This window comes from Trichoderma asperellum, chromosome 7 (genome assembly GCF_020647865.1).
Source record: "Trichoderma asperellum chromosome 7, complete sequence".
NCBI classification, from domain to species: Eukaryota; Fungi; Ascomycota; class Sordariomycetes; order Hypocreales; family Hypocreaceae; genus Trichoderma; species Trichoderma asperellum.
Window position 1 is genome coordinate 3,048,451 of NC_089421.1, and position 22,905 is coordinate 3,071,355.

General features: G+C 49.9%; 7 protein-coding genes across 8 annotated transcripts; 1 reads left to right on the top strand and 6 right to left on the bottom strand.

The window, feature by feature from the left end:
• Positions 1–1,899: 1,899 nt before the first annotated feature.
• Positions 1,900–5,946, bottom strand: TrAFT101_011725 (uncharacterized protein). The gene is made up of 3 exons (XM_024904253.2): positions 4,451–5,946; positions 2,604–4,378; positions 1,900–2,541 (listed from the first exon to the last, which is right to left on the bottom strand). The coding sequence occupies exons 1-3, from the start codon at positions 5,374–5,376 to the stop codon at positions 2,183–2,185; spliced, it is 3,060 nt and encodes a 1,019-aa protein (XP_024757850.1). The 5' UTR covers positions 5,377–5,946; the 3' UTR covers positions 1,900–2,182.
• A 1,873-nt stretch (positions 5,947–7,819) lies between these two features.
• On the bottom strand, positions 7,820–9,205 carry TrAFT101_011726 (uncharacterized protein). Its single transcript, XM_066129362.1, has 4 exons — positions 8,969–9,205; positions 8,479–8,868; positions 8,257–8,324; positions 7,820–8,175 (listed from the first exon to the last, which is right to left on the bottom strand). Exons 1-4 carry the CDS (start codon positions 9,084–9,086, stop codon positions 8,152–8,154), a joined length of 600 nt encoding a protein of 199 aa, XP_065985494.1. The 5' UTR covers positions 9,087–9,205; the 3' UTR covers positions 7,820–8,151.
• Positions 9,206–11,170: 1,965 nt separating this feature from the next.
• TrAFT101_011727 (uncharacterized protein) lies at positions 11,171–13,417 on the bottom strand. The gene is made up of 6 exons (XM_066129363.1): positions 12,960–13,417; positions 12,697–12,774; positions 12,390–12,527; positions 12,031–12,322; positions 11,821–11,949; positions 11,171–11,750 (listed from the first exon to the last, which is right to left on the bottom strand). The coding sequence occupies exons 1-6, from the start codon at positions 13,368–13,370 to the stop codon at positions 11,641–11,643; spliced, it is 1,158 nt and encodes a 385-aa protein (XP_065985495.1). The 5' UTR covers positions 13,371–13,417; the 3' UTR covers positions 11,171–11,640.
• Positions 13,418–13,724: 307 nt separating this feature from the next.
• On the bottom strand, positions 13,725–16,878 carry TrAFT101_011728 (uncharacterized protein). 2 transcript variants are annotated; one of them, XM_066129364.1, is made up of 3 exons: positions 16,636–16,878; positions 16,317–16,571; positions 13,725–16,046 (listed from the first exon to the last, which is right to left on the bottom strand). In XM_066129364.1, exon 3 carries the CDS (start codon positions 15,813–15,815, stop codon positions 14,139–14,141), a length of 1,677 nt encoding a protein of 558 aa, XP_065985496.1. In that variant the 5' UTR covers positions 15,816–16,046; positions 16,317–16,571; positions 16,636–16,878; the 3' UTR covers positions 13,725–14,138. The 2 variants fall into 2 exon arrangements, with proteins under 2 accessions (XP_065985496.1, XP_024757847.2); XM_024908611.2 differs by having other exon boundaries at positions 13,725–16,571; positions 16,647–16,878.
• Positions 16,879–17,282: 404 nt separating this feature from the next.
• On the bottom strand, positions 17,283–18,170 carry TrAFT101_011729 (uncharacterized protein; the record flags this gene model as incomplete). The annotated part of the gene is made up of 1 exon (XM_024911129.2): positions 17,283–18,170. One exon carries the CDS (start codon positions 18,168–18,170, stop codon positions 17,283–17,285), a length of 888 nt encoding a protein of 295 aa, XP_024757846.2.
• Positions 18,171–18,814: 644 nt separating this feature from the next.
• TrAFT101_011730 (uncharacterized protein) lies at positions 18,815–20,990 on the bottom strand. Its single transcript, XM_024900849.2, has 2 exons — positions 19,841–20,990; positions 18,815–19,781 (listed from the first exon to the last, which is right to left on the bottom strand). The coding sequence occupies exons 1-2, from the start codon at positions 20,435–20,437 to the stop codon at positions 19,530–19,532; spliced, it is 849 nt and encodes a 282-aa protein (XP_024757845.1). The 5' UTR covers positions 20,438–20,990; the 3' UTR covers positions 18,815–19,529.
• Positions 20,991–22,024: 1,034 nt separating this feature from the next.
• Positions 22,025–22,603, top strand: TrAFT101_011731 (uncharacterized protein; the record flags this gene model as incomplete). The annotated part of the gene is made up of 1 exon (XM_024906933.2): positions 22,025–22,603. One exon carries the CDS (start codon positions 22,025–22,027, stop codon positions 22,601–22,603), a length of 579 nt encoding a protein of 192 aa, XP_024757844.2.
• Between the last annotated feature and the right edge of the window lie 302 nt (positions 22,604–22,905).

Consider the following 22,905-nt stretch of genomic DNA (forward strand, 5'->3'; position numbering starts at 1 on the left):
GGCATGGGCACTAAAAAGCAAGTATCTTCCATCCACAACCTTGGGGTAAAATGAACTTTGCGCTCGAACACCATTGGCTACAGACATTCCGCCAGAGATTTGACTGTCGACGTGATATGATGCAAGAAGCCTTTGAAGATGTTTCTGATGCTTCTTTTTGGGGCTCTTTAGCCGCGCGTACTTGAGCGTAAGTTCAAGGTGCCTATGGCATGGCGCATATTCAGTGTTGGGAAGTTTTCGACATTCGCTGCGTTCATCAACAAACGACAGTCCGTCTCGACATTTTGGAGTATAATTTTGGGGTTTCGGCGTATCCCACTCGCAGGTTTGATGAAGTTTGCAGCATTTGGCGCAAACCCATCGATCGGGCAGAGACCTAGCGAGATGGGTGAGATAGCACAGTCTGTCTTTCGGTGCGGCCAGGATATCTCCCTTGCCAGAAAGGAAATATTGATGAATAATTGTGCGTAGAGGTCGACAGGTCTGGTAGACTAGTAGTTGGCTGTAAGGAGGGAGATATTCGAATATTCGTAAAAGTACTTCAATTGGCAGTTGAAGGATATGGCTGCGAGTCTGAGATCGAAGACTCAATCTGGCGCGCTTTACGACGCGGATGAGGGATTTGACGGTGTTCATGACAAAATCTCCTTTCTTTTCCATCATGTATATTACTCTTAGTCGTAAAAATTTAGAAAAGAGAGAGAATTTATCCGGGGTGCAGAAGCTCTTTGTAAAATGAAGTTTTCGTCGGCTAGGCCCCATCTTCGTGCTTGGCCCCTCGGCCGTTATATAGAACAGACACTACATTTCTCCCCATATATGGCTCAAACTTTCTTTATTATTTCCATATTATCATTCAAACACCATTTTGGTATCGAACGGCAACGGTATTAAGCGGATATGTGTAGAGCATAAAGCTTGGGTAATACAGCTAATACTAGTAAATAAAGTGGCTTTCTCAGTATACCCACAATATTGCAGAAAAGAGTTCTATATAGGCGCCCAGAGGTGTTACTAAGCTTTCGTGAACCACTGCTTTTAAATAATTGGGGTGTATTCACTAGGATCGGGGCACACCAGCATGGAAAACTATGCTGTTGACGATGCCCTCTCAAAGCTTATTCAATTTATACAGCCAGCCATACGTACATAGATCGATTGCATCTTCGGGACACGAAAAATTAACACCCCTACAAAGTAATATGGCGCAAGCCGAATATATCCATGCCTGCATTCGTAGCTACCATAGGGCCCTTTGCGGCTTTCAAGGCCAGATGAGAGAAGAAGTAACGAGCGACAGTCTCTTCCCGCCAAGTGATGTGTTGAATCATTCGAGCACAAACAACTATTTCCCCCGAACCTGGGAATCCATGTATCCAGAAGTACTACACATCTAAAACAGGGTGTGTGTGTGTGTGTGAGTGTGTGTGTGTGTGTAAATGAGAGTATGAAACTCCAGCTTTGCAAGAACCACTCCACATCCACCCTCTTCACAATCAAAACCACAGTTGGCTGTTTACATCCCAAAGGGAAGAACGCACCCCTGCGCAATATGTATATTAAGCGCACGAGACAGAATGCGTGCTGTATCTAAACCATTGAACAATCCCCGTTCTGGGGCATGCTATTCATCTAAAAAAACCATAAGTAGATAGAGTATTGAGTATTAAGGCGTTAACCCTCACGGCAAAGTCTTGAGAAAGGCAATCACAGGTTCTCTACCTTTTACTTTTTACCAAATCATACTTTGCCCAGTATAGATAAATAAACTAGCAGTATGTAAACATGAGTTTATATAACCAGGGATAGTATATATACCATTACAGCACCAAGATATAAAGTGGCACTTGACTTACACCAGAAAGGCTGTTAAACAACAAAATAATAATGGGGCTTTTACCCCACTTCATAATCCACCTGCGATAAGACCGACTATTCGAGCATGAAGCAAAACGCTTCTCATGAGCTAGAATTGTTGATGAATTTTTGAAACTCGGAAATCTGAACTATATCCATCTTCTTCGATGGTAGCTTAACTAAACACGATACTAATGAAATTTGATTAAATGCCCACGACAACTTGTTTCCCGTATGTCGATACCACACCCATAACTTTTAAAATCCATGCACTCCAAAAGACAATCAGATTCGTCGCTCATTGTATATAGGTCACCGCCCTCATTTAACTCGCCGCCCCGCTATTCCCCGTACCATCTAAGCCGGGAAAGTGCACGGGATCCATGGCCATATACTCTAGGAGATCCAAGCCGCCAACGTTGACACCCTCAGCCGTCATGGCAACAGAGCTATTCTCCATGTTCTGGAAAAAGGCTGGACCAGGAGGCAGATACCACATCTCGCTCCCAGCATTGTTCCATTCGTCAAACAAGTTGACGTCCATGTTGGCCGATGTGTTGTTGTCAGCCGCTGGAGTTGATGGACCAATTGACGACGCCCCATGGTACGGAAAGTTGCCACCGGTGATATCAAAAGGCGTAGCAGAAATATTGTTCGCCTCAGCAGTGGGAGTTGGCACTCGGTCTAAGATTGCTCCAAATTAGTCTCTAAAAATCTCAAAATTATAAGCAACTTCTTCAACTTACACTGTCCGTTGAGGCCATCCCTAAGCCTCTGCGCGTGGCTGCCCACCCAGTTTGCATTCTCTCCATTCTCTCCATTCTGCACCGGCGCTGCACCACCCGCACTGCCTGTGTCTGGAACAGGACTCTGTGCTTTCGCAGATGCCTGTGGCATCGGTGCTTGGATGAAGCGGTTCCGCAGACGGCTCGTCAAAGACTCCAACAAATCGGCAAAGCGAATGCCCAAGTGGACATCATCAACAATACAGTTGCGCAGAGCCTCCACGGTAGCATCCATCAGATCAATGCTCATCTTGACATCGGAACGCGGAGCGCCGAGGGCAAAGGTCTTGAGCAAAAACATGGCGCCGCTGATGATGCGAAAGTACGTTCGCACAGGAGCGTGCTTGAGATAGCCACCGGGAAGCAGCCCCTCAACGACCGTTCGAAGAAGATTCCGGCTTCCCTCCACGACCTCACGCACATACTCCTGGTCATGGACGGTGAAACCTCCCAGCTGGCCGAGAGGCAGCTTTCCGTAGTTGATCATGGTCTGGGGGGATAGATGCGTCGGCTGCACTCCGTTGCTGGAGTTGGCAGTGTTACCCGCGTTATTAGTACACCGCTCAACTACTGCCTGTAATGACAGGGAATTGATGTAAATTCGCACATATTCATACTCAATGGTAAGAATATGCCTGATATACTGCGGCAGGCGGAACAGCTCAAACTCTCGGTACCAGTCTTTCAGAAGTGGCGTGAAATCCCTCAGCAAATCAACGTACTTGCCCGATTGAATAATCTCCGTGGTGTGCTTGCGGGTTTTAAACAGCTTCTCGTTGCCGAGATGCATGGCGTTGCTGATACCTGCCCAGCAGTGGATGATTTGGTCATCAAGCTCGAGATCGGGTACATAGTTGAATCCGTTTGCCAAAGAAGACGGATTCGTCGCCGGGGTGCTGCTGCTGTCGGTGGTCAGGGGCCTCTGACGAGCGACGGCGGGATCCGCCTTTCTAAGGTGCTCCGGCGTCATGCTGGTCCAGCCCAGGCGTCCGGCAAGCTGGCTCGTGTAGATGAGCAGAAGCCGTTTGATGCGATTGGCGCGTTGACGATAGACCTCATCTTTATACTCTGGCCGGGTGATGGCATCATCCTTGAGAAGCTCATCAATGTCATCAAATACGCCAAGCTCATAAGCCAGTCCCATGGCAGTACTAAGAAGCATCCAGCACATGCGATCACTTCTCCACGCAGGCTCCAGCCAGCTCTCGATCCTCTTACCGCCGATGCCGGGTCCGACTGTTCTGTGCAGCTCATCCTCAGATGCCATCAGCGGAGAGGCTTCGGCTATGGGGAGGACCAGCTCATCGGTAGCCTCGTTGGGGGGAAAGTGCAGCGCACGAGGGTGCCACTCGGTTAGGATCAATAGCGACTCAATCGTACCCAATGTCCTCAAGCTGCCCTTGCGAAGTCCCCGCCACGGGGCCGTGCTGCTCGTCTGGGACTCATCGGTGATCATTGAAGTGGATGCAGATCCTGAGCCGCAGAAGCCACCTCCAAAAGCTTCTTGACCCCACAGACATCTCTCAATCATGCCGCGCAAATATGTCCATAGCTGTTCTGGCACGGCGTGCGATCGACAAATACCACCAGCGCCAGGTAGTTGGCAATATCTCGAGGAAATCGTAAGCAAGGTAACTGTAAGAATAGGCTCCTCGGTCAAGAGTGTCAAGTGAGATGAAGGATTGCTAAAGGTGGGAGGAGAAATCGGTGTAAGTGGAGAAAGGTATTTATAGTAGCTAGCAGAAAGAACCAGGAGTCAGTCTCATAGGTTTTGCAACCGATAACTTGATGATACGCTTTCGACTTACTAGTCAATGTACTCGATGGCTTCCTGCGCAGTGAACCATCCTGCACGTACGAAACGGAATCTTGACCAAGCTCTCAGGGCATCTTCATAGCCGGGCTGAGCGCTCAGAGTTGGTCGATCCAGATTAGGGTCGACGGGCTGCTCTGGCCGGACGGACATGGACGGTCCTCTTGACCTGGCACGATTGTTACGCTCGTCTACTGCCTGGGCTTGTTGAGGTGGCCCTGCAACCGATGCCATGCTTGGCTGGCGCCTGTGTGCATCCGCAGCCGGGCTGGACTGGCCGTTAGCAGTACCCAAAGCAACCGAGGATGGCATGACAAACCTATCCGTCGCGGCCTTGTAGAGAAGATCGAGAGCATCGTGAGGACCAAAGACGCCCTGTCTCATGACCGTCTGAGCCTCCAGGTTCTCCAGCGTCTGGTTGGAATCGCCGTCGCCAAACTCGCCATCGCGCTTGCGGCCGTTCTCCTTGGAGCCATCCGGTCGCCGCAGCGGTTGGGACCGGCCAGTCGATCCTCCGGGCGTCAGCGGCGTGTCGCTGTAATGTCGCTTATCGAATCGTGAAAACGGCGGGCTGTCGGCGGCGTGAAGCTTCTTGCGGCCATTGCGGATGACATACTCGTCGGCGTCGCTGTCCTCCTCGTCGGTCTTTCTCTTGCGCCTGGTGGCACTGAAGTAGCAGTCCTTGCTCTCGCGACGGCAGCGCACGCATGGCGGGTCATGGGGGTTATCAACGCTGCCGAGGTCGCATCGCACCTTGCGGCGGCGACATGGAATGCACGCCTGGTAGACGCGCTTATGCTGGGAGTTCTGCGACTGCCCCGAGGACGCCGCGGCGGCGGGCTGCTGCTGAGCCGAAGACTGCGCTGAAGCTGCCGTCGCAGTCGACTGGGCGGGACTCGCGTTGTTCGTGTATTGGGCCATTTCCTCTCTTTTCCGGGGGGCCGCAGGCAGGGCTGCCCAAAAACCACCAAGGTGGTGGTGAGATGTTGGTCGGTTTGCAGCGGGATGGGCGCCAGAGGCAGAGCGTAGGCCGAAGTCAAGCGAAAATCAAACGCTGGCGGGGGTCGCTGTCTCGGTGCACGCTTGGATGGCAAATCGAATCCAGTATAAAAGAAGGTAAGAAAAAAGGAAAAATCGAACCACCCTCTGCAGGTTAAAAGGAAGCGAATCCGTCAATAGCCTTTTTTCCCTTCTTTTACCTTGTTTTCCTCTTTTCTGATGTATCTCCCAATCTCTGGCTGAAGAAAGAGAAAGCAGAATAGAGGAGAGGAATGAAGCAGAGAAGGAAAGTAGGTGGTTTGTAAGAAGAGAAGAGGAGACGGCCAATTGAAGTCAAGCGCAGACAAAAAGAAGACGTAACAGTAACAATTTTTTTTTCGTCTTCTTGCTCTCTCCTGTGCTTCGTTCCTTCCCCCGGAAAACTTTTAGCAGCAAGCACTACGGGTACTTTTTTTTTCTCTCTGTTCCAGAAGTAGGTACATGCTCGATCCAAAAAGGCCAGAACCCTCCCTCATGGGGGCCGTCGTCCCCTTCCCCTCTCTTTTTTTCTCTTGCCAATGGTTCCCAGGCGGCTGCGCCTTCGCTCTTGCCCGCCCCAGAAAAGCCAAAATAGCGATAAGGCCAGGCGGGAAAAGGCACGTTAGTGGAAATGATTAGTGGAAGCCGCAGCACGCAGCACGCAGCGACGCAGCAGCTCTTTCCCGCCGCGTTAGCCCCTCTTTCCACCCCGGATCCGCCCCAGTGCAGCAGCCAATAATGGCCGCCAATCAACGTGGCTATTAGCCAATAAGAGGCCCCGTCCGACCAATCGCAAGCCGCCAGCCGCTGCATCCTGGGAGGTCACGTTGACGGAAATGAAAACTCATTGACTCGTCCCCCATCGCGCGGTACTGTGTACTTGCACCAAACTGGTACTTGTTTGTCATTAGCACGAGTGTCACGAGCGTAGTGAAAGAGACGGTGCCGTGCTCAAGGATCGATCGCCAGCGCGCCACTGGCTACCGGCTGCACACCGAGAGTCTCAGAAAGCCCAGGTACTGATTCGCAGGCATGTGGCGTGTGAGCTGGCAATTGTTGGATGCAAGGGATGGGCGAGTTACGTGTTGCCCGCCCAGGCATCAGCAATCAGCATCAGCACCAGCATCAGCATCGGTAGCGTCATGTGAAGCGAATTATGCGTCTCACCGAAAATAAGAGAGGTGAAACAGAAAGTCAAAAGTCAAAAGCGCGTTTACACCCACTCTCTATTTCTGATACCTGGGTCAAAAGCTAGAATCAACTGCTACATAGTACACACTGCTACATATATACGGAGCTCTCTCCATACCAATCTGCAGCTCAAATTGATGCTGGTACAAAAGTACTACCTTATCTACCGTAGCAAATAGGCACAGTAGTCCACTTGCCAAGCAAGTCGACTTATGTAACCCTCCTATATGCCACGCCTAGACTATTCCATCCATAAAAAGAGTATCTACCTAGTGCAGGAACCATGACCAAACAGAGGGGGCCCGCTTACAACATCCGCCTAGTATACATATCCAAGCACGGCACACGCTTACAGGAGCTGCTCGTAAAATGCACCCAAGGAACCCATCAATCAGCCCCCATGTCCAATAAACGGCGGTCTGATAAAAAAAAAAAAAGAGAGAGAGAGTCCCTCCTGCAAGGGGACCGCCTAACGGGCACGTTCACATGCCGGCTTGTCTGTTCCGGGTGGAACTCCACATCTGCACAAGTCATCATCTATCACAAATACTCATTGCAAAAAGTCAAATAAATTATCCGCACCGATACAACATTATTCTCTTCCAACTAGCACTTATCTCTTGTAAACTAATAGGTAGTAAAAAGAAAAAAGCACCTATATACGCCCCCCTTCTTTTTTCCTCCTCCAACGATACAAATAGAGCCCAGCACGCCTCATTATAAAAAGGACCCATATGGATGGATCCTTCTGACAGCCTCATTTCACTAAAGCCAGATAGTGATCCTCTTTGATGTTCCTCCTACCTGCTATCCACACTGTAACACTTGGACGCAAGATAAGAGCAAAGAAGAAGGAAAGGTCGAAGTAGAATAAAGAAGAGAGGGGAGAATCTGTCCAGGGTCAAGGAGATCGAGAGAGAAAACATTGCTTCTGCCGCAGCTTCAAGGAAATTGTCTGTTTCATCAAACAGATAGCCTCGCAGTGAAGGAGCCTTAAAAAAACACCCAAATGCATTTCCCCCCTCTCAGAAACCAAGAAAAGTAAAAAAAAAACGGAGTAGCAGATTATTGAGTGGGAAGTTCTTTTGTGACAACCAAAAGACAAGAACCGATTTCGCGACTTCTTGTTTTTGAAGCAAATCTTTCCTTTTTTCTTAAAAAAAAAAAAAAAAAAATGCCAGGCTTGTAGCCGTTTTCTCTCTCTCTCTCTCCGGGGTACCCTTTGCGTTACAAATAAAACCACAATTACTTCCGTCGTATCGATAGTTTCCTTTGTGCGTATTCTCATAATTGCTCCTTGCCGTGATAAGTAAAAACATTAAAAGACCAAAAAAGGACAATGTGTAGCTCTCTCTCTCTCTCTCTCTCTCTCTCTCTCTCCCCTCTCTCTCTTAAAACTCAATCGACCAAGTTCCGTTGACCAGCATTTGGGTCGTCTACCCCCAAGACACAGGTTACTACAACTCGGAGGCGCAACGCACAACTTCTTTAGGCAACAAGACCCTTCTTAGACTATATACGTTGTAACGCTGTCAGAGTCCCGGCTCCATTGCTAGCATTAAAAAATGGGGTCTCATCAAGGGGGTTACTCACCAGGTGCTCCCAGAGCTTCGTCGTCAACGCATCCGGCATGGTATATAAATCGATGGAAAATTCGCCAGCTTCAGACAAGTTACTCACTACAATTCCGAAAGAAAAGCATCAACACGGGGTGTGGACTTGTCCAAAGAAGAAGAAGAGAGATGTTCAAAATTGGAAAGAAGATACACGCATGTTGATATTTTTTTTTCAATGGGAGAGAAAGGGGGGACTTACCTTCAACATCACTCCGGATATAGGTATCCGGCCCCTTGTTCTCGTTGATCAGCTGAATGACGCGCAGAAGATCCTCTTCCTCGAGCTTCTCGAGGGCCTCGGCGATCTTCTCGTAGTCATACTTTTGGGCTCCCTTCTTGCTGACGAGGCCCTTTTTCTTAGGTCTGTCTTCATCAGAGGGCAGAGGACCCGTCTCGCGCAGCCGCTCCTGGAGTGCCTGGGAAGGGTTCTTGAAGACCACCGTGTGCGTCACCTCGTACTTTTCCTGCTGAAAGTTCAGGTCATGGATGATGGGAGCCAGCTTGGTTTTTTCCGTGGTGTAGAGATCGATGCCAATCTCAAACTCACCCCAACCCTCGTTAGAGCAGATGAAGGGGGGCTTGGTGAAGGCTGCAGAACGTAAACGGTGTCAGAAACGTCTCAGAATTGGGAGCCGGGAGACATGGGAAGCAATCATGAATTACAGAAGGAGAAAGAAAATTAGACTCACTCTGGGTGGGGTTCTCGAATGTAGGATGCAGGTTGTAGACAACCTTGGTGAAGACATCGCCAGGCCGCTCATTGCCATCCTCATCTAGCAGAAAGAGCCGCAGGCTCCATTGCCGCATAGGAAACTCGGCCACGGGCGAAGGCTTGTCGCTGCAGCATCAGGTCAGTAAGGAGCCACGGAATAAAAGGACGTGGGGTTTAATGAGAATTCGTCTCTTGTTCGAGTAGCAAACACAAAGAAGGGGCTGTGTTTTGACGGGCTGTTGGTGGAAAAGCGAGATACCGGGCAAAAGGCTGCACAAAAAAAAATACTCACATGACGTGTTGGTCCGTAACGACCTTGACTTTCCTCTGCTCATCGTTAGTCCCAAGCCTCGCATGGATCGCCAGCTTCTTGGCAGCGCGCGGCGCTCCCCTGCGAATCGGCGCCATTGTGGAAAAAAAAAAAAAGAAAGAACAAATATAGAGGGAGCAATGGGGCATTCGAAATCCAGACGTGAATGGTGAAGAACCAATGCGTGAAAATATCAGGGCCGTTCAGGATCGGGCAACGCGCTTTTGTGAGGTCCTTTTTCTGCGTTTTGTGCGTGATGTGACTCGACACAGCGAAAAGTGAAGCAAGGGTGAGGATGAAGAGGAAGAAAACAGCAGCATCGCGAAAACAAGAAAAGAGGCTTCCATCATCCTTCCAAAGCGAATAGGCAAATAAAATCCAGCCGGCTGGCAGACATTTGGCGAGAACCTCCCGGCCAGCTGGCAGCTCCCATCGTCCGTCGTCTGGATTTTTTTTCCGCAGCCCTCCCTCCACCTGTCGCGATGTAAAAGCGTCCATTCGCCCGTTTCCCTCTGCGTGTCTGCCAGTGCCATCCAGCCGGCATGGATATAGATACCTCTTCCTTTATTAAAGGAAAAAAGAAAGAAAGTAAGAGAAAAAGTAAAAGTAAAAAGATATCCAGTTGCTCCGAGGAATTATATAAACGTGTCCCAACAAGGCGTAAAAGAATAGGAAAAGCCGAATTGCAGGCAAGAAGGGGAAATACGTGCGTTTCATAAACTCACCTCGACCAACATGATGAAAATGTGTCCTAAAGTTTCTCTCCTCCGTCAAAAATAAAAAGGAAAAAAAAAACCGTTCTATACCGAGTAACAGGGAATTGGAAAAATGGTGGCAAAAAACCGGGCGGGAGAAAAAAATGGGAAGGATTTCAATACAAGGAAAAGGGAATTAATTTTGACGAGGAAAAAAAAACAAGCTCGCCGCTGTTGCTGCTGCTGGCTTAGGCGGCCCTTGTCCGGTCCTACACGGCGCTCAACACAAAAGGCAAACACACAGGCAGAGCCAACCGAGCCGGGACCGCGAAAAGAGGGAGTTGAAAAGGGGGGGCTTTTCGAGCAAGAGGAACGTTGTGCAGCGAATTGGTTCACACGGCAATGAGGGATGGAAACGGTATCTGATCTGGCCGGCAGCAAATTGTCGCAGCAGCGCAATAGACGCTTTCCGTTGCAATAAGCAGAGCTGGTGAAGGGAGAAAGCGCCGTGTACAAGGAAAAAGGGCTGGGGGGTCACGTAAGAGTCGCGGCTAGTTCTCACTGTGCGCTTCTGCCGTCTTCCACTTCAGCTCAGAAAAAAACCGGGTTCCACTCTCCGTTAGAACAGTACAGTAGATGGGCAGAGACACAGGCAGACAAGCAACGGCAGACAAGCAAAGAAAAAACCTTTTTCCTGCTTCATGCCGGTAGGGGCCCGGCTATCCGCCGCCATTCGGGGCTAACGCTGTCCCCTTTGAATACCTCCGTCTCGGCTGCTATGATTCTGTACTTTGCCTGCGCTGCGCCCTTGAGGCGGTCAGGGCCGGGTCCGAGGTACCACGTCATAGCCTGATGGACGCCAGATCGGATGGAATCTCTGAGCCTCATTTCGCGCTAACCCTATCGCTGAGCTGGAAATGCACGCATCGTCGACAGCTGTTGTTGTAGTAGATAGTACTATTACGACCAAGTACCTAATAGGCACTACATATCAGGAGCTACATATCAGATGCTGCCATTTTGTTTTGCTCTTGACAACATGTACCATGTCTACCTTAGTACCTATAATATGGAGTTGACAAGTCAACGTAAATTATAGCCATCTAGCGTGCTGTCATCATCACAGCAACATGGCCGTATACACCCTTCTTACATGTTTAACTAGTAGGCACATACAACGCCCAGTGTTCATTATTTTTCTCTCTCAAATATACATAACAAAATCACTCTTTACATCATATAGCGCGCTTCTATTCTGGTATCAACTTTTTTATTCTTTGCTGCAGGGTGCTTTACTATCAAATGCCATTATCTGCTATCCCCCCCAAGCCGTGCGCCACTTGGTGCTTACTTTCATCGGGGGGACCTCTCCAGTCTTCATGAATCCAGATCGACTGCCTCTGACTACATCGACTTCGTACAGGGGCTTCTTATATATCGATGTGCTGTATTGCGTAGTGTGCGGTGTGTTGTGTTGTGTTGCGTTGTGTTGTGTGCTGTGGCGTGATGGGGCGTGGGATGGTGTCGTGGTGCTAGCATCTTTTCTGTTTGATCAACAGCTGATGCGCGGGGAAGGGGGGATTATGGTTCGAGAAGCGGCAAGCACTGGTTTCGGGTTACTAGTCGGTCGAGAAAAACTTCAGCTTAAGCAGTCTTCTCCTCCTCCTTGGACTCCTCCTCGGCGGCGGCGGCCTTGAAGAGGTGCTCGCTGTCCTTCTGGGCCTTCAGGAAGGCATCTCTGAACTGGTTGGCATCTGCAGAAAAAAAAGAAAGACTCATGTTAGTGATTGTAAAATGCAGACGTGCTCAAAGGTCTTCACATACTGTCAGAGTTGGCGAATCGAATGGCAAGGGTAACAGCCTCGGGCTCGCCCTCGCTGACATCAGCGGCAGCGTTCCACACCCAGCTGCGGTCAGAGCCAACGTTGGGGGACAGGGTGATCTCGGGGACAACTGCGCGCAAACATGTGTCAGTAAAGCTAGCTTCATTACGAACAAGGGTTTGGGGGGAACATGTGGGGAAGCATAACATACTGTAGTGGTTGGCGCAGACCTTGAGCGTCTTCTCTCGTCGCATAACCAGGCGGACCTTGTCGTTCTCCTTGTGCTTGAGAAGTCTGACATCACCAGTTCCTCGCTCCTTCCACTCGCCGGCGGCGGCGGGTGCATCCTCGCCATCCTTCTTGACGGCCTTGACGAACTTGAACAGCTTGGCGCGCATCTTGAAGAGCTGCTCCTCAGACTCCTCGTTGGTCTTGACCTCGACCTTCTCGGTCAGCTTGACGACGGGCTCGAAGTGGACATCCTCGCTCTCGGGGGCCTCCTCCTATACGACAGATATGTTCGTTAGCTTTGTCTCCTCCTTGCCTTACTCTCCTCTCGGCAGAGCTTACCTCCTCGGCCTTGGCCTCGCGCTGGGCCTTTGCGCTTCCAGAGTTGTCGCCACGGTCCTCATCCTCCTTCTTCTCCTTCTTCTCACCACCGCCGAACATGGAGAACACAGAGGAGGCGGTCACGGAGGCAGCAGGGGCCTAGACAAAAAGGCGGCGGGTCAGTATATATTACATGGATAAAACGTGGCGGGGTTGCCCCCTCCAGCATCGATATATCGTCAGACAGCGGAGAATGTCGCGCAGAAACCGACACCGATCGATCGAAAACCTGGGAGGGACAGATAGAGAACCGCATGGAAAGTCGTACCTCAGTGTTGGTCTGCTCGACCTTGGGCTCGGTGGCATCGGCGGAAGACATTTTGAATGTGTGTGTGTATCGAAAAGTCTAGTCGATAGAAGCAAAGAGCAGATATTAGTCGCCTGCAGTTGTAGCAAAAGAGGAAAGAAAAAAAAACAAGAATACGCGACGGATTTTTTTAATGTTGAAGAGCTGGCAGCGGGGCAAAAAGAGGGAGAACAAAGCAGTCTTCTCCACAAAACCTCTGCGCGCACTTTCGTGGACGGACTCACCGAAGAATGAGAAATATCGCTGATTTCTAGAGACAAAGAGAGAGTCGCAACTTTTTTTTTCTTCCCTCGGGTCTGCCTAGCGGGACGGAGTTTATGGTTAAAAAGGGTGAGTGGTGGTTGGTTTTGGTTTGGTGAGTCCCAAGACAAAGGAGGGGCTGTGTTTGGGCTGGAAAGTGGGAGTTTCCTTTTTTTGGCGCTGCCCCTCCAGTGGCGGGGGCCTGTTAATTTTTTTTCCTTGCTTCTATTGGGTTCCCTAATTTTTGTACTACGAATTTGGTAGCTTTGCACGTATTTTCTGCAGGAGAGGTACTTGCCTTTGACTTGCCTTTTTTTCTTTTTTGCAACTGTAAAGATCTGGGCGGCTAGGCTGTAGGGCCCCTTTTTATGCACTTGCGCTTGCATGCAACTCATAGGTGCCTGGGCTGCTACTCCATATTAGTCTATATCCTGTCCTCTTTATCTCTGCTTGCCACAGCGCGGTGTTGTCTACCATTTAATACGAGCAGAATCAAATCCAGATGATACCCCCGTGAATGGCTGACTAGCACGTGCTTCTCTGAGCCATTTAATGGCCCATCGAGTGAGTAACGTGGGAAATCACGGGAGATGGTCCAGATGGATCAAGTGACCGTAATATGGCGCGACCAAATAAGACATCCATCTATATAAGAGCTTACACTCCATATGCACCTGATAGGGTACTCTAACAGAACTGTGTATATACTTATCGCACAAACAACATGCCATATTCAAGGGTTATACAAATACCCATTTAAGTATTAATATATAAAAGCTGCCACAATCACTGTAAATCAAGGCTAGACACTCAATCGATGCCTAGGCAAATAAAGCAGCGTGTATATTTGCGTCTGTCATACACATCACACCTAGTAAAAACCATAGTCTCCCTTCCGCCTTGTTGAGCAAAGCAGTGGCCAAGCTAACAAAGAACAAATAAACAACAACAAAGGAAAGCCCTATAACTCCACCCATTCCGTTTCCTCCAATCCATATTTCCTGCCTCATTTCAAAAGTTTCATTAAATACATACAAAACCTAATCCTCGCGGATTCTCATAACTCACAAGAAAAAAAAGAAAAAAAAAGAGAGAGGGAGAAGGGAGATAAAGAAGAAGAAGAAAGATATTGGCACAAAACAAAGATATATATCCCATGCCCTTTATGCCGCGTCCTTGCATGAATTCTTCTCTCGACACGCTGATTTGCCTATCAACTTGGACCAGAGCCGTGAAGCTGCTTCTATTGGCTTTTCAGAGACTTCCTTTTTGGCATGCTTCATCTCTTCAGCGGCTGCGTGCTTCCTGGCCGAATAAGTCTTTGCCTTGCGCAGATATTCGTCATGTTCCTCTGCGCTGCCAAAGGTTTGCAGCCACCAGAGCTTAGCTGAGATCTGGGCGTCGAGAAGCTGGAGTTGCAGTTGGTTTTGTACATCTTCAACCGATGGCAGGTTTTCGACAGCCTGCTGTGCAAAGTTGTCAAATATCGTGGTAAACTCTTGGGTGGCTTCTTCAAGCTGGGCCTTGGCTGTCGATACGAGGTTGTCCAGATTCTGCTTGGCATCTGCAAAGGTGACGCCAAATGTCTTTGATACAGTCTCAGTGACGGTCTGGCAGACATTTTGGCATGCTGAATTGATCGACTGCTTTGCATTCTCAATACACCGCTCTGCCTCCTGAGCAGCAGCAGGCACAAGTCCGGACAGATCATGAGCAAGATGTTTGGTGCGTTCCAAGGCCTCTTCCATCAACCCTTTACCAAAGTGGACCTTGACCACTTTGTGAATCTTGGGACGGCACTTGGCTTCGAGAACAAGGCTGACAACGCCGTGGACCTCCCTCTTGGCAAACTTTAGGCGAAGGCCGTCGTCTACCATGGACATGGTGGTATCGACAATGTCATCTCCCCTCTTGACAGATACAGATAGACAATCCTTAGCCAACCACGTCTTCTTAATACTCTTAGGGATGTGTATCAAAACATCATTGTGCGCTTCGGCCGTAAAAGAAACAGCAGGCTTCTTGGCGCCAAATATCCAATCATCAGATTGTGGCTCGCCAATGGGCACTAAAGCCACGCTGTTAGTGGAAGATGGAGTCGGTTGACTACTAGAGGTTGGTAAGGATGAAGTGGTGAGATATGTAGTGGTGGTAATGGTTGCGGTGATGGGCGGTGGCGCTTGGACGTTTGATAGACCTGGGTCGGATGGCGATCGGATGAAGATGGGGAGCGCCACGAGCACAACGAGAACGAATGCGAAGCCGGGAAAAGCTCCCCATGTTGCCTCTACTAGATACTCTCTAGCTTCGGATTCGAATAGCCAAAACGGAGACACCTTCTGTTTCCAAGATTTCTTCTTCTCAGGCTCAGCTGGCCCTGGTCTCTCGATGACCCGACTGGCCTCTGGAGTAGGGAAAGAAGGAGTCCCTAAGCTCTGCTGTGTGTATTCAAGCGATGATTGAGAGTAAGCCTCATGCTCGAAGGGCGGGAAAGGCTCAAGCTTGGCAGTCTCATTTGTAAAGTGCGACTCGGCCAGCACACTGTCTTCGTGAACAGAGTCTTCGTCATCCTCTTCGTCTTCGGTCTCATCGCGGTCAGACGCCGCTGTACTGGGTACATCTGCTTCATCAACCGCAGACTCGGTCTCGTACGAGTCTTCTGTGCCCGCCAAGCTTTGCACGTCGTCTGGGCGATGAATGTCGAGCGAGCCGACGGATTCGCTCATGGACCCGGTGTAGTTGTCGTCTTGAGACTCTTCGGTATCGGTGCTCGGGCCCGAGACGAGCTCGTAGGTTGACTCGGACAGAGTGTTGTCCTCGGTGGGCGGGGCCAGATCCATGATGTTGGGGTTGCTGCTCGATATCCAATTTGCAAGCTGCTTATTCCCCTGCGGTCTAGGAAATCGGAGAGTAGGCTCTGAGGAAGCGAGGCTCGTGGGAGAAGCGGTTGTCGCCGATGGCGAAGGAATCGAAGTTGGTGCTGGGTAAGAAGCCGATGGTTTGCTAAGTCGAGGAAGCAGAGTATCGCGACGACGGGGCTGCAGTGGCGGCGGGGATGGCGACGTTTCAAGCTGTTCCATCACGAGGTGACTGCGGTCAGTCGAAGGACCATCTCACGCACCAAAGCGATGACTCGGCGGCAGGCCCATGAATCAAACAGGCGGCAGGTATGTAATTCTTTTCTGCAGTGGCAGCGGGGTGGACGTGAACGCAGCCGTGAATATGAAGGAGGGGAAGAAAAGCGGCGGGGAGGGGCTTTTGGCTCGGATGCTTTGAGGGATGATGGATGATACGGAAGTGAGGTCAGAGCCAACAGCAGCGTGCAAGACGAAAGAACTAACCGCAGTCCAGACGGAACAAGGTAGAATAGAACAAGGACGCAAAAAAAAGAATCAAAGACGAGTTTATAAAGCGAAAACGAGACTCATCCAGCCCTGGTCGCAGCAAGAATCGGCCAGGTGAAGCTTGATGAGGCAAAGCCGTGCCAGTGACATACAAGGATTTGGAGCTTCTTCTTTTGAGGCTGAGTTGCTGCCTGCGGGCACCCGAGGCTGCCTGATGGCTGGTGGACCGCTGGAAGTTTAGCTGTCGAGCGCCTATAAAGCATGCGGGTTAGCCGCTGAAGGCGGGACGGTGCAGTGGGGTTTTAGCTAGAGGTACCCAGCACGGACGCTATGCGAAGTTGAAACGACTACTGACGGCAGCTGCGCGTGACCTCGACCTGAGGTATTATCACTTCGTTATCACCACAGAAAGGATGGAGAGAAATGGCCAAGATGGCGAAGCTGGCGCGGTTCGGGGTGGAGAAGTTGATGGAGTGGGAGGATCTTGCGAGGCTCGAACGGTTTGATAGGATGGAAAGAAGATCAAATACTTGTAGATACGAAGCAGTCTCACGTGAAGATTATGCAGTCAGTTTGAGGCCATTCTCTCGGCCAGTAGGAGGAGTGGCCAGCTTTAATGAGAGCGAACCGGAAGAAAGTCAATAAAGCGAGGCTTTCCCTCTCCGAATACGGCCAATCAAATTATTATGGACTCTTGTAGAACTTTATGCCAGCCAAATTTTGCTCTGAGTCTAGGATCCAAATCTAGATAGACGCTGAGTGGAATACTTCGGACAATAGCACTACCTAGTAGTACAGGCACAGCCATGCAAAGAGATATCCGTCGGTAAGGTATGCAGTCTGCGTTAAAGATGGATATGGATATGACAGAGGAGCATATTTAATACGCATCTACATATATAATAAACATGTCTGAACTCAGCGCCATGTAATGCTATGCGTACGCTTCTCTTCTCGATAGTATCATTCTCCATTAACCCAAGTGGATCCTCCCATTCCCGCCATCCCGAGCTTCCATAGTGGGTCCCCAGCGCAATACCCCATACCAGGTACATGTCCGGAGATGTCGAAACTAAAGCGAACAGGACCAGCTATACGGCGAGCGAAATTAAAGTTAATTAGTAGTAAGTCGTCCATCTCTGGATCGATAAGAAGATGCCGGGCCATGGTATTGTCATGGACGATTCCATGTTTGAGGTTCAAATCATCCACGGCCTGAATGAGCTGCTTGAGCCACTTGAGCTTGAATCCTCGTGACGGATTATCTTCCAGCGAGCCACCTGGTATATAGGGGGTTGTAAAGCCAACAATCCGACTGTACATCTCACCGAGTACAATTTTATTAATCGGCACGATATTCGGATGGTGGGAAAGCCGGATCCAAACATTCAACTCTGTCCAGAATCGATCAGAACCCTGAAGGATGAGCACATACTTGAAGACGACTCTCCTCTCTTCTCTAGTGCCGTACGAAACGAGGTCAAGACCTCGGCCCAAGCGAGATATTTCACACAATTCGGTTCGCTTAACGGTTTCAATGCTAAGAGGCTTCTGAAGCTGGAGATCCTCCACCTTAGGTCGTATGATAGAGATCCAGGCGTTGTCTTTTGGGTCTGTAGAAACTCGAAGGTCGCCGGTCTCTGACACGTAAATCTTATAAGTATCAAGTGGGAGAGAATCAATGTGCCTTTCAAAATATTTCCCAGGTATGTCTGGATCCCCTTGACAGTCGGTTGGGGTGACGAGGGAAATCACCCGCCTCCGATCCCAGTCCATTACATGCCAAGTGGTTGGCTTCCCAGGGATAGTCATGCTCTCATAAACACAATATTTATCGATTTCTTTTAGCATATTGGCTTGTTTGATGTCAGTGGTGGCTAGAAAGGCGGAATGAGAGTAAGTCCACAACAAGCAATGATGGCAGATCGGCGTCGAATTGGATATAATCGGCCAACATGAGAAATTGTTAGATGGGTTGAGGCAGAATTCTTCCAACATCTTCTCGGGCGTAGATGTCTTTATATACAAGAAAATAGAGTTTTGAAATTGCTGAACGTAGCAAAACCCTGGTCTAACATCGGCGGAACTATATACTGTTTGCCATGCTATAAACTATGGTCGCAGAGGCTTGAGATTTCCGCACCGTACAGTAGTACTAGATGGCTTGTATAGGTGTCTAGGTCTATAATCTTAGGGAATCACTAGTGAGGTCCGACGAAGTGAACTCCATCCGTTACCCTATAGCCGTATTAACTGGCGAAAATTAGCATATGCTGGTGTAAATCAGTAAACGCTAGCTGTATGTGTACATATGTAAAGATATACATCCCATGACTTTATAAAGGCAATTTTCGAGTACATGCTTAAACGGCAAAACGAGTCTGTAGACCAGGAAGAAAGGTTGAACCACAAGCCATAACGATGCCATCACAAGACAATTTAACTCATGCAACGTTAAATCACAGCATTCATCGGGAAAAAAAAAAAAAAAATCATTGGGTAGAAAATGTTTCATATTGGAGCCGATATCGCTCGGCATTTATACGCACCCAGCCCTAGGCAGCTACCCTGTCACAAATAGAAATCTGTCATAATAAACACCATCCCGTCATGTATCCTAAACATAATAAACAATACAGGAACGTCAAAAAAAGAGAAAACGTTCCGACATTCCGACATTATACGCGTGTCGCTTCCCGCCTAGTAGTAATACTTTTGTATATCCCCTTCCCCGAATCTCCACAAACTCCGTAAGAATGATAACAAAGAAAGCAAAAATAAAGCCGAAATGCAGACCAGGCAGCAGACACTCCAGGTACAAGGATTAGGTCATGCGTTGGACGAGGGGGGTTGTATAAAACAAGCTCGAGCCAAAAAACACCAAGGGTTAAGGGGGAAAATCCCACCTCAAGTCCGTAATCCCAGTAGCCAAGAAGAGAGAATTCGAAGAAGTGGGGTATCTTCACAAAAAAATGTTGTAGCACGGATGTTGCTGCCGGTTCCAGGGAGACCGAGATGACAGATAGTGATTTTCCAAGGGATCTTCCAAAGGATGATGCTATCCGGTAGAAAATGGCATCTAGTTTGTTAAACCCAAGCAAAGCCATGTATTAACAAGGTGTACAGAGGAAGAAGAGGAAGCGAGGTGCAAGTGATTTATAGAGAGAGCAAATTATTGAGCGCAGAATTTTTTAATGTTTTTTTTTTTTTTCATGATAGCACGCCGTGCTTCTTGAGCACCTTTTGCAGGGACTCAGGGCCAAAGTGCTCATCATCTGGCATCATCTCAATAATGCCAGTGAGGTTGGCAAATAGATCGCCCTGGTTTCGGTAAGCCAGGATGGCAGGCACCGCAGCATTGTCGAATTCAATGTCCTCGTAGTGGACCTTGACGAAATGAACTGACGGATTTGCCTTGACCAAAGGCACCAGTACCGATTCGATTGCTGATGAGACTTCGCTCTGGACAGGTAATGTTAGAATACAGCTTGCGTAAAACGTTGAGTAGAAAGGGCTCTTACCTCGTGATCGTACACAAAGACAACAACAGTAGTATCTCTGTTCACCTTCTCAATGGCGTCCAGATAGCCTAGCGCATCCACCTCGTCCATGCGGCCGTAAATCCGGGTGCTTGGGCTTGTCCGTCTGGTCCGGATGGACTGTCCGGACTCCTTCTCGAGCTCTTGCCTCCGCGCTTCCCGCCACATGCTCAGGAACTCCTCTTCGTCTTCGTCATCGCCGCCGCTGAAGATGGCCTCTTCGCTCTCGCTCTCGCTCTTGTTGCTGCGTGGGGAGCCAAAGACGCTCTTGCGGACGGACGCTGCTCGCGCTCTCCACTTTGTCTTGCGGGCAGATTCATAGCTTCTGGCGTCGGCAATGACGCCCTTGACACCGGTAGAGCGGCCGCTGTCAAAAGACACGGGGGGCAGCTTAAACTCTGTAGCGGCGGTAGGCATTCTCATTGCCTCTTCGATCCTAGCGTTGCGGTATTGTTCTTCTTCAGAGAGATCAGATCCGTGTTGGGAGTCGGCGTCGTCGCGATCTTCAGGATGGACAGTTTCACGGTGGGCGTTGTTAGCGACAAGCTTGTCGAATTCGTCTTGGGCTTCAGTAGTCATGCTGGGCTAGAAGGGCTCGTCTCACGAGCGGGAGGCTGAGGGTAGTTATATAGATGGGTAGAAAAGTGGTGTTGTGGTGTAGTTGTAGTTGCAAGCTCCAGCCAGCAGACAATGCGAGGTGTGCAGGAAGAGATAACCTGTCAAGTGAGAGCCGAAGATGTGTGAGGGAGGGGGCGTGTGGGCTGTCGTTTATGCCGTCGACTGGCTCTCGGACAACGCGTTTCTAGAAGAAGCGGAGCAGGGCAGCAAGGGTGTGAGACGACTGAGCTGGTGAAGCCTCTGTTGATTTGAGCGTCGATTAGGCTGCAATAGGTTTCGCGCGCGATTGACACAAGCGACGCTCGGATCGAGAGACTGAAGAGGGTAGAATCGTCGGCGAGAGCGAGAGAAAGTTGGCGAGATGGCAAATGGGGGCCCCCCGGAGAAGTCGCACGCCCCCCTTTTTTTGATGCGTCAAGCTGTTTCAGCAGGCAGATCAGAGCATGTCAATTGCCAGGGGGAGGCTTGAGAACAGGCGGTAGTTTCAAGAGTGAAGAATAATGATGACGGGCTGAAGAGGATGCGAGCTCGTGATTGGCCGAGGCCGGCGCAGAGTGGGCGAAAAGATGGGCCGGCCAAAAGTGGCGCCGCGGGGCTGTGGCGCAAGATGCGGTACGTCGTCCAAGCACTCCATATTCTGCAATTGCAAATGAGTTTATTGTGGCTTTGCTGTGTTCTGCAACGCCAGATCAGATCAGATCAGCGTATTTCGGTATGGAGCTGATGCCAATCTCTGCTGATCAGCTGAAGAGCAATTAATATCTATGAAGCATGGGTTATCCAGCCGCATTGCCTGATGCTACATCGCTACTTGCACCAGCAGTATTCGTCCTAGCACAGCGTCCATATTCCTAAGAAGTCCCGGGCAATCAATGCTGCCGCTGCTGGACTCTTACGTACGCTTCGCGTGGAAACATCGATACGACATTGGCGAGGCTGAAGCCCGGTTCAAACACCGATAATTTGAGCCCAGGGGTCGTGGCCTTGTTCTTTGTCTTGGGCCGCAATGCGGTCATGCCAGTGTGCCAGTGGCGCCAGCAAAGCAAGACAACAGCATGGACGGCAATGAATCCAACGGTCCTGTGCGGACCCCAGGAACTGACTGCTCAATTTCTCAATTTCATCATCTCAAGCTGCCCAACGACAGAAAGAAAGCTGGGGTGATGTGTGGTTCCTCCGGCGCTAAGAAGAACGAACGACTGACGGCTGAGCCCTTGCATCACACGGCTCAGCTCTTTTCCACGGCTAACAGAGCACACGAGTAATATGTCATTTGGACAAGAAGAGAAAGGCTCTTCCCAACGCCCACCAGGTCTCACACGTGGTGAGAAGCCGGATCTGTGACAAGCCTGCTCCACCCGCAATGGAAGTGAACCAGCATTATACACACAAGGAGATGACAATTCTCCGCTCGATTCATGCAACCCAGGTGCGGCTGGCTGGACACGCCGTTTGAACGCGCTTGGCCCTCTCCCCCGCAATGGCGAGCTTTGTTAATTCCATCATTTTCTATTCTTAGGGCAGGATGAGAAGCATTGCCAGGCTATCATGTCTGCAGGGCGTCGGGCTGGGCCGACATTTCATGCGCATTGCCCAGGACGAATCGTTCGTATCCAATTACGGCAACGGGCGTGTTTTGGTCGGCTAGACGAGAAGAATGAAAGAGAGGAAGACTGGCGGTATGTTTCAATGGCCGGCCAGCCCTATCTCGCAAACAAGACGGTGAAGAAAGGACACCCCCCAGCCCTTGGCTCGGAACTTTACACGACGACACATGGCAATGCGGCTGACGTGGACGAGTCTGGACGAGAGCGTCATGAGCAGCGCACGGTGACTTTTCCCTTGTGGAATAGTAAGCTGATGGCCACGCTGCTCGTGCATATCGATTCCAAGATGCCGAGTACCTGGTCATTCTTCTCCGCGCTACCTTTGCTGCAGAATCAACGGCAAAACAGTCTCCAAGAACACATATTCGTGCTCTGTACTCCGTACTCGCGTCTCAGTGTCCGTCTCAGTCTCGTCTTCACCGCCATCTCCCAAGCCAAAGCCGGCATTCAGCCCGTTCATCCCACTGCCGAGCCCGGTTCCAGTCACAGCCCTAGCAGAGGCATTAGCAGTTCTCGGTAATAGTGCCGTGCCAGCGGCCAAGAGAGCCAAAAAGGCGAGACGACGAGGTGAACAAGGATCACTGCGTCTCATCTGACATGCTTAATCCATGGTGTGCACAGACTATCCCATATCAGGCATGGCCAGGTTATGCTGCTTGTTTCAGGAGCTGTTTCATCCTTCAAGCGCAGATCGGGAAAATGGAAAAAAGAAGAAAGCCAGCCCACTCAAATATTCAACCACCCTTGTCGTATTGTTCCTTGTCTGCTGGGTACGCACGGCAATTCTTTGCGGCCCTGCCATTGGCGCTTTTCGGATAATGG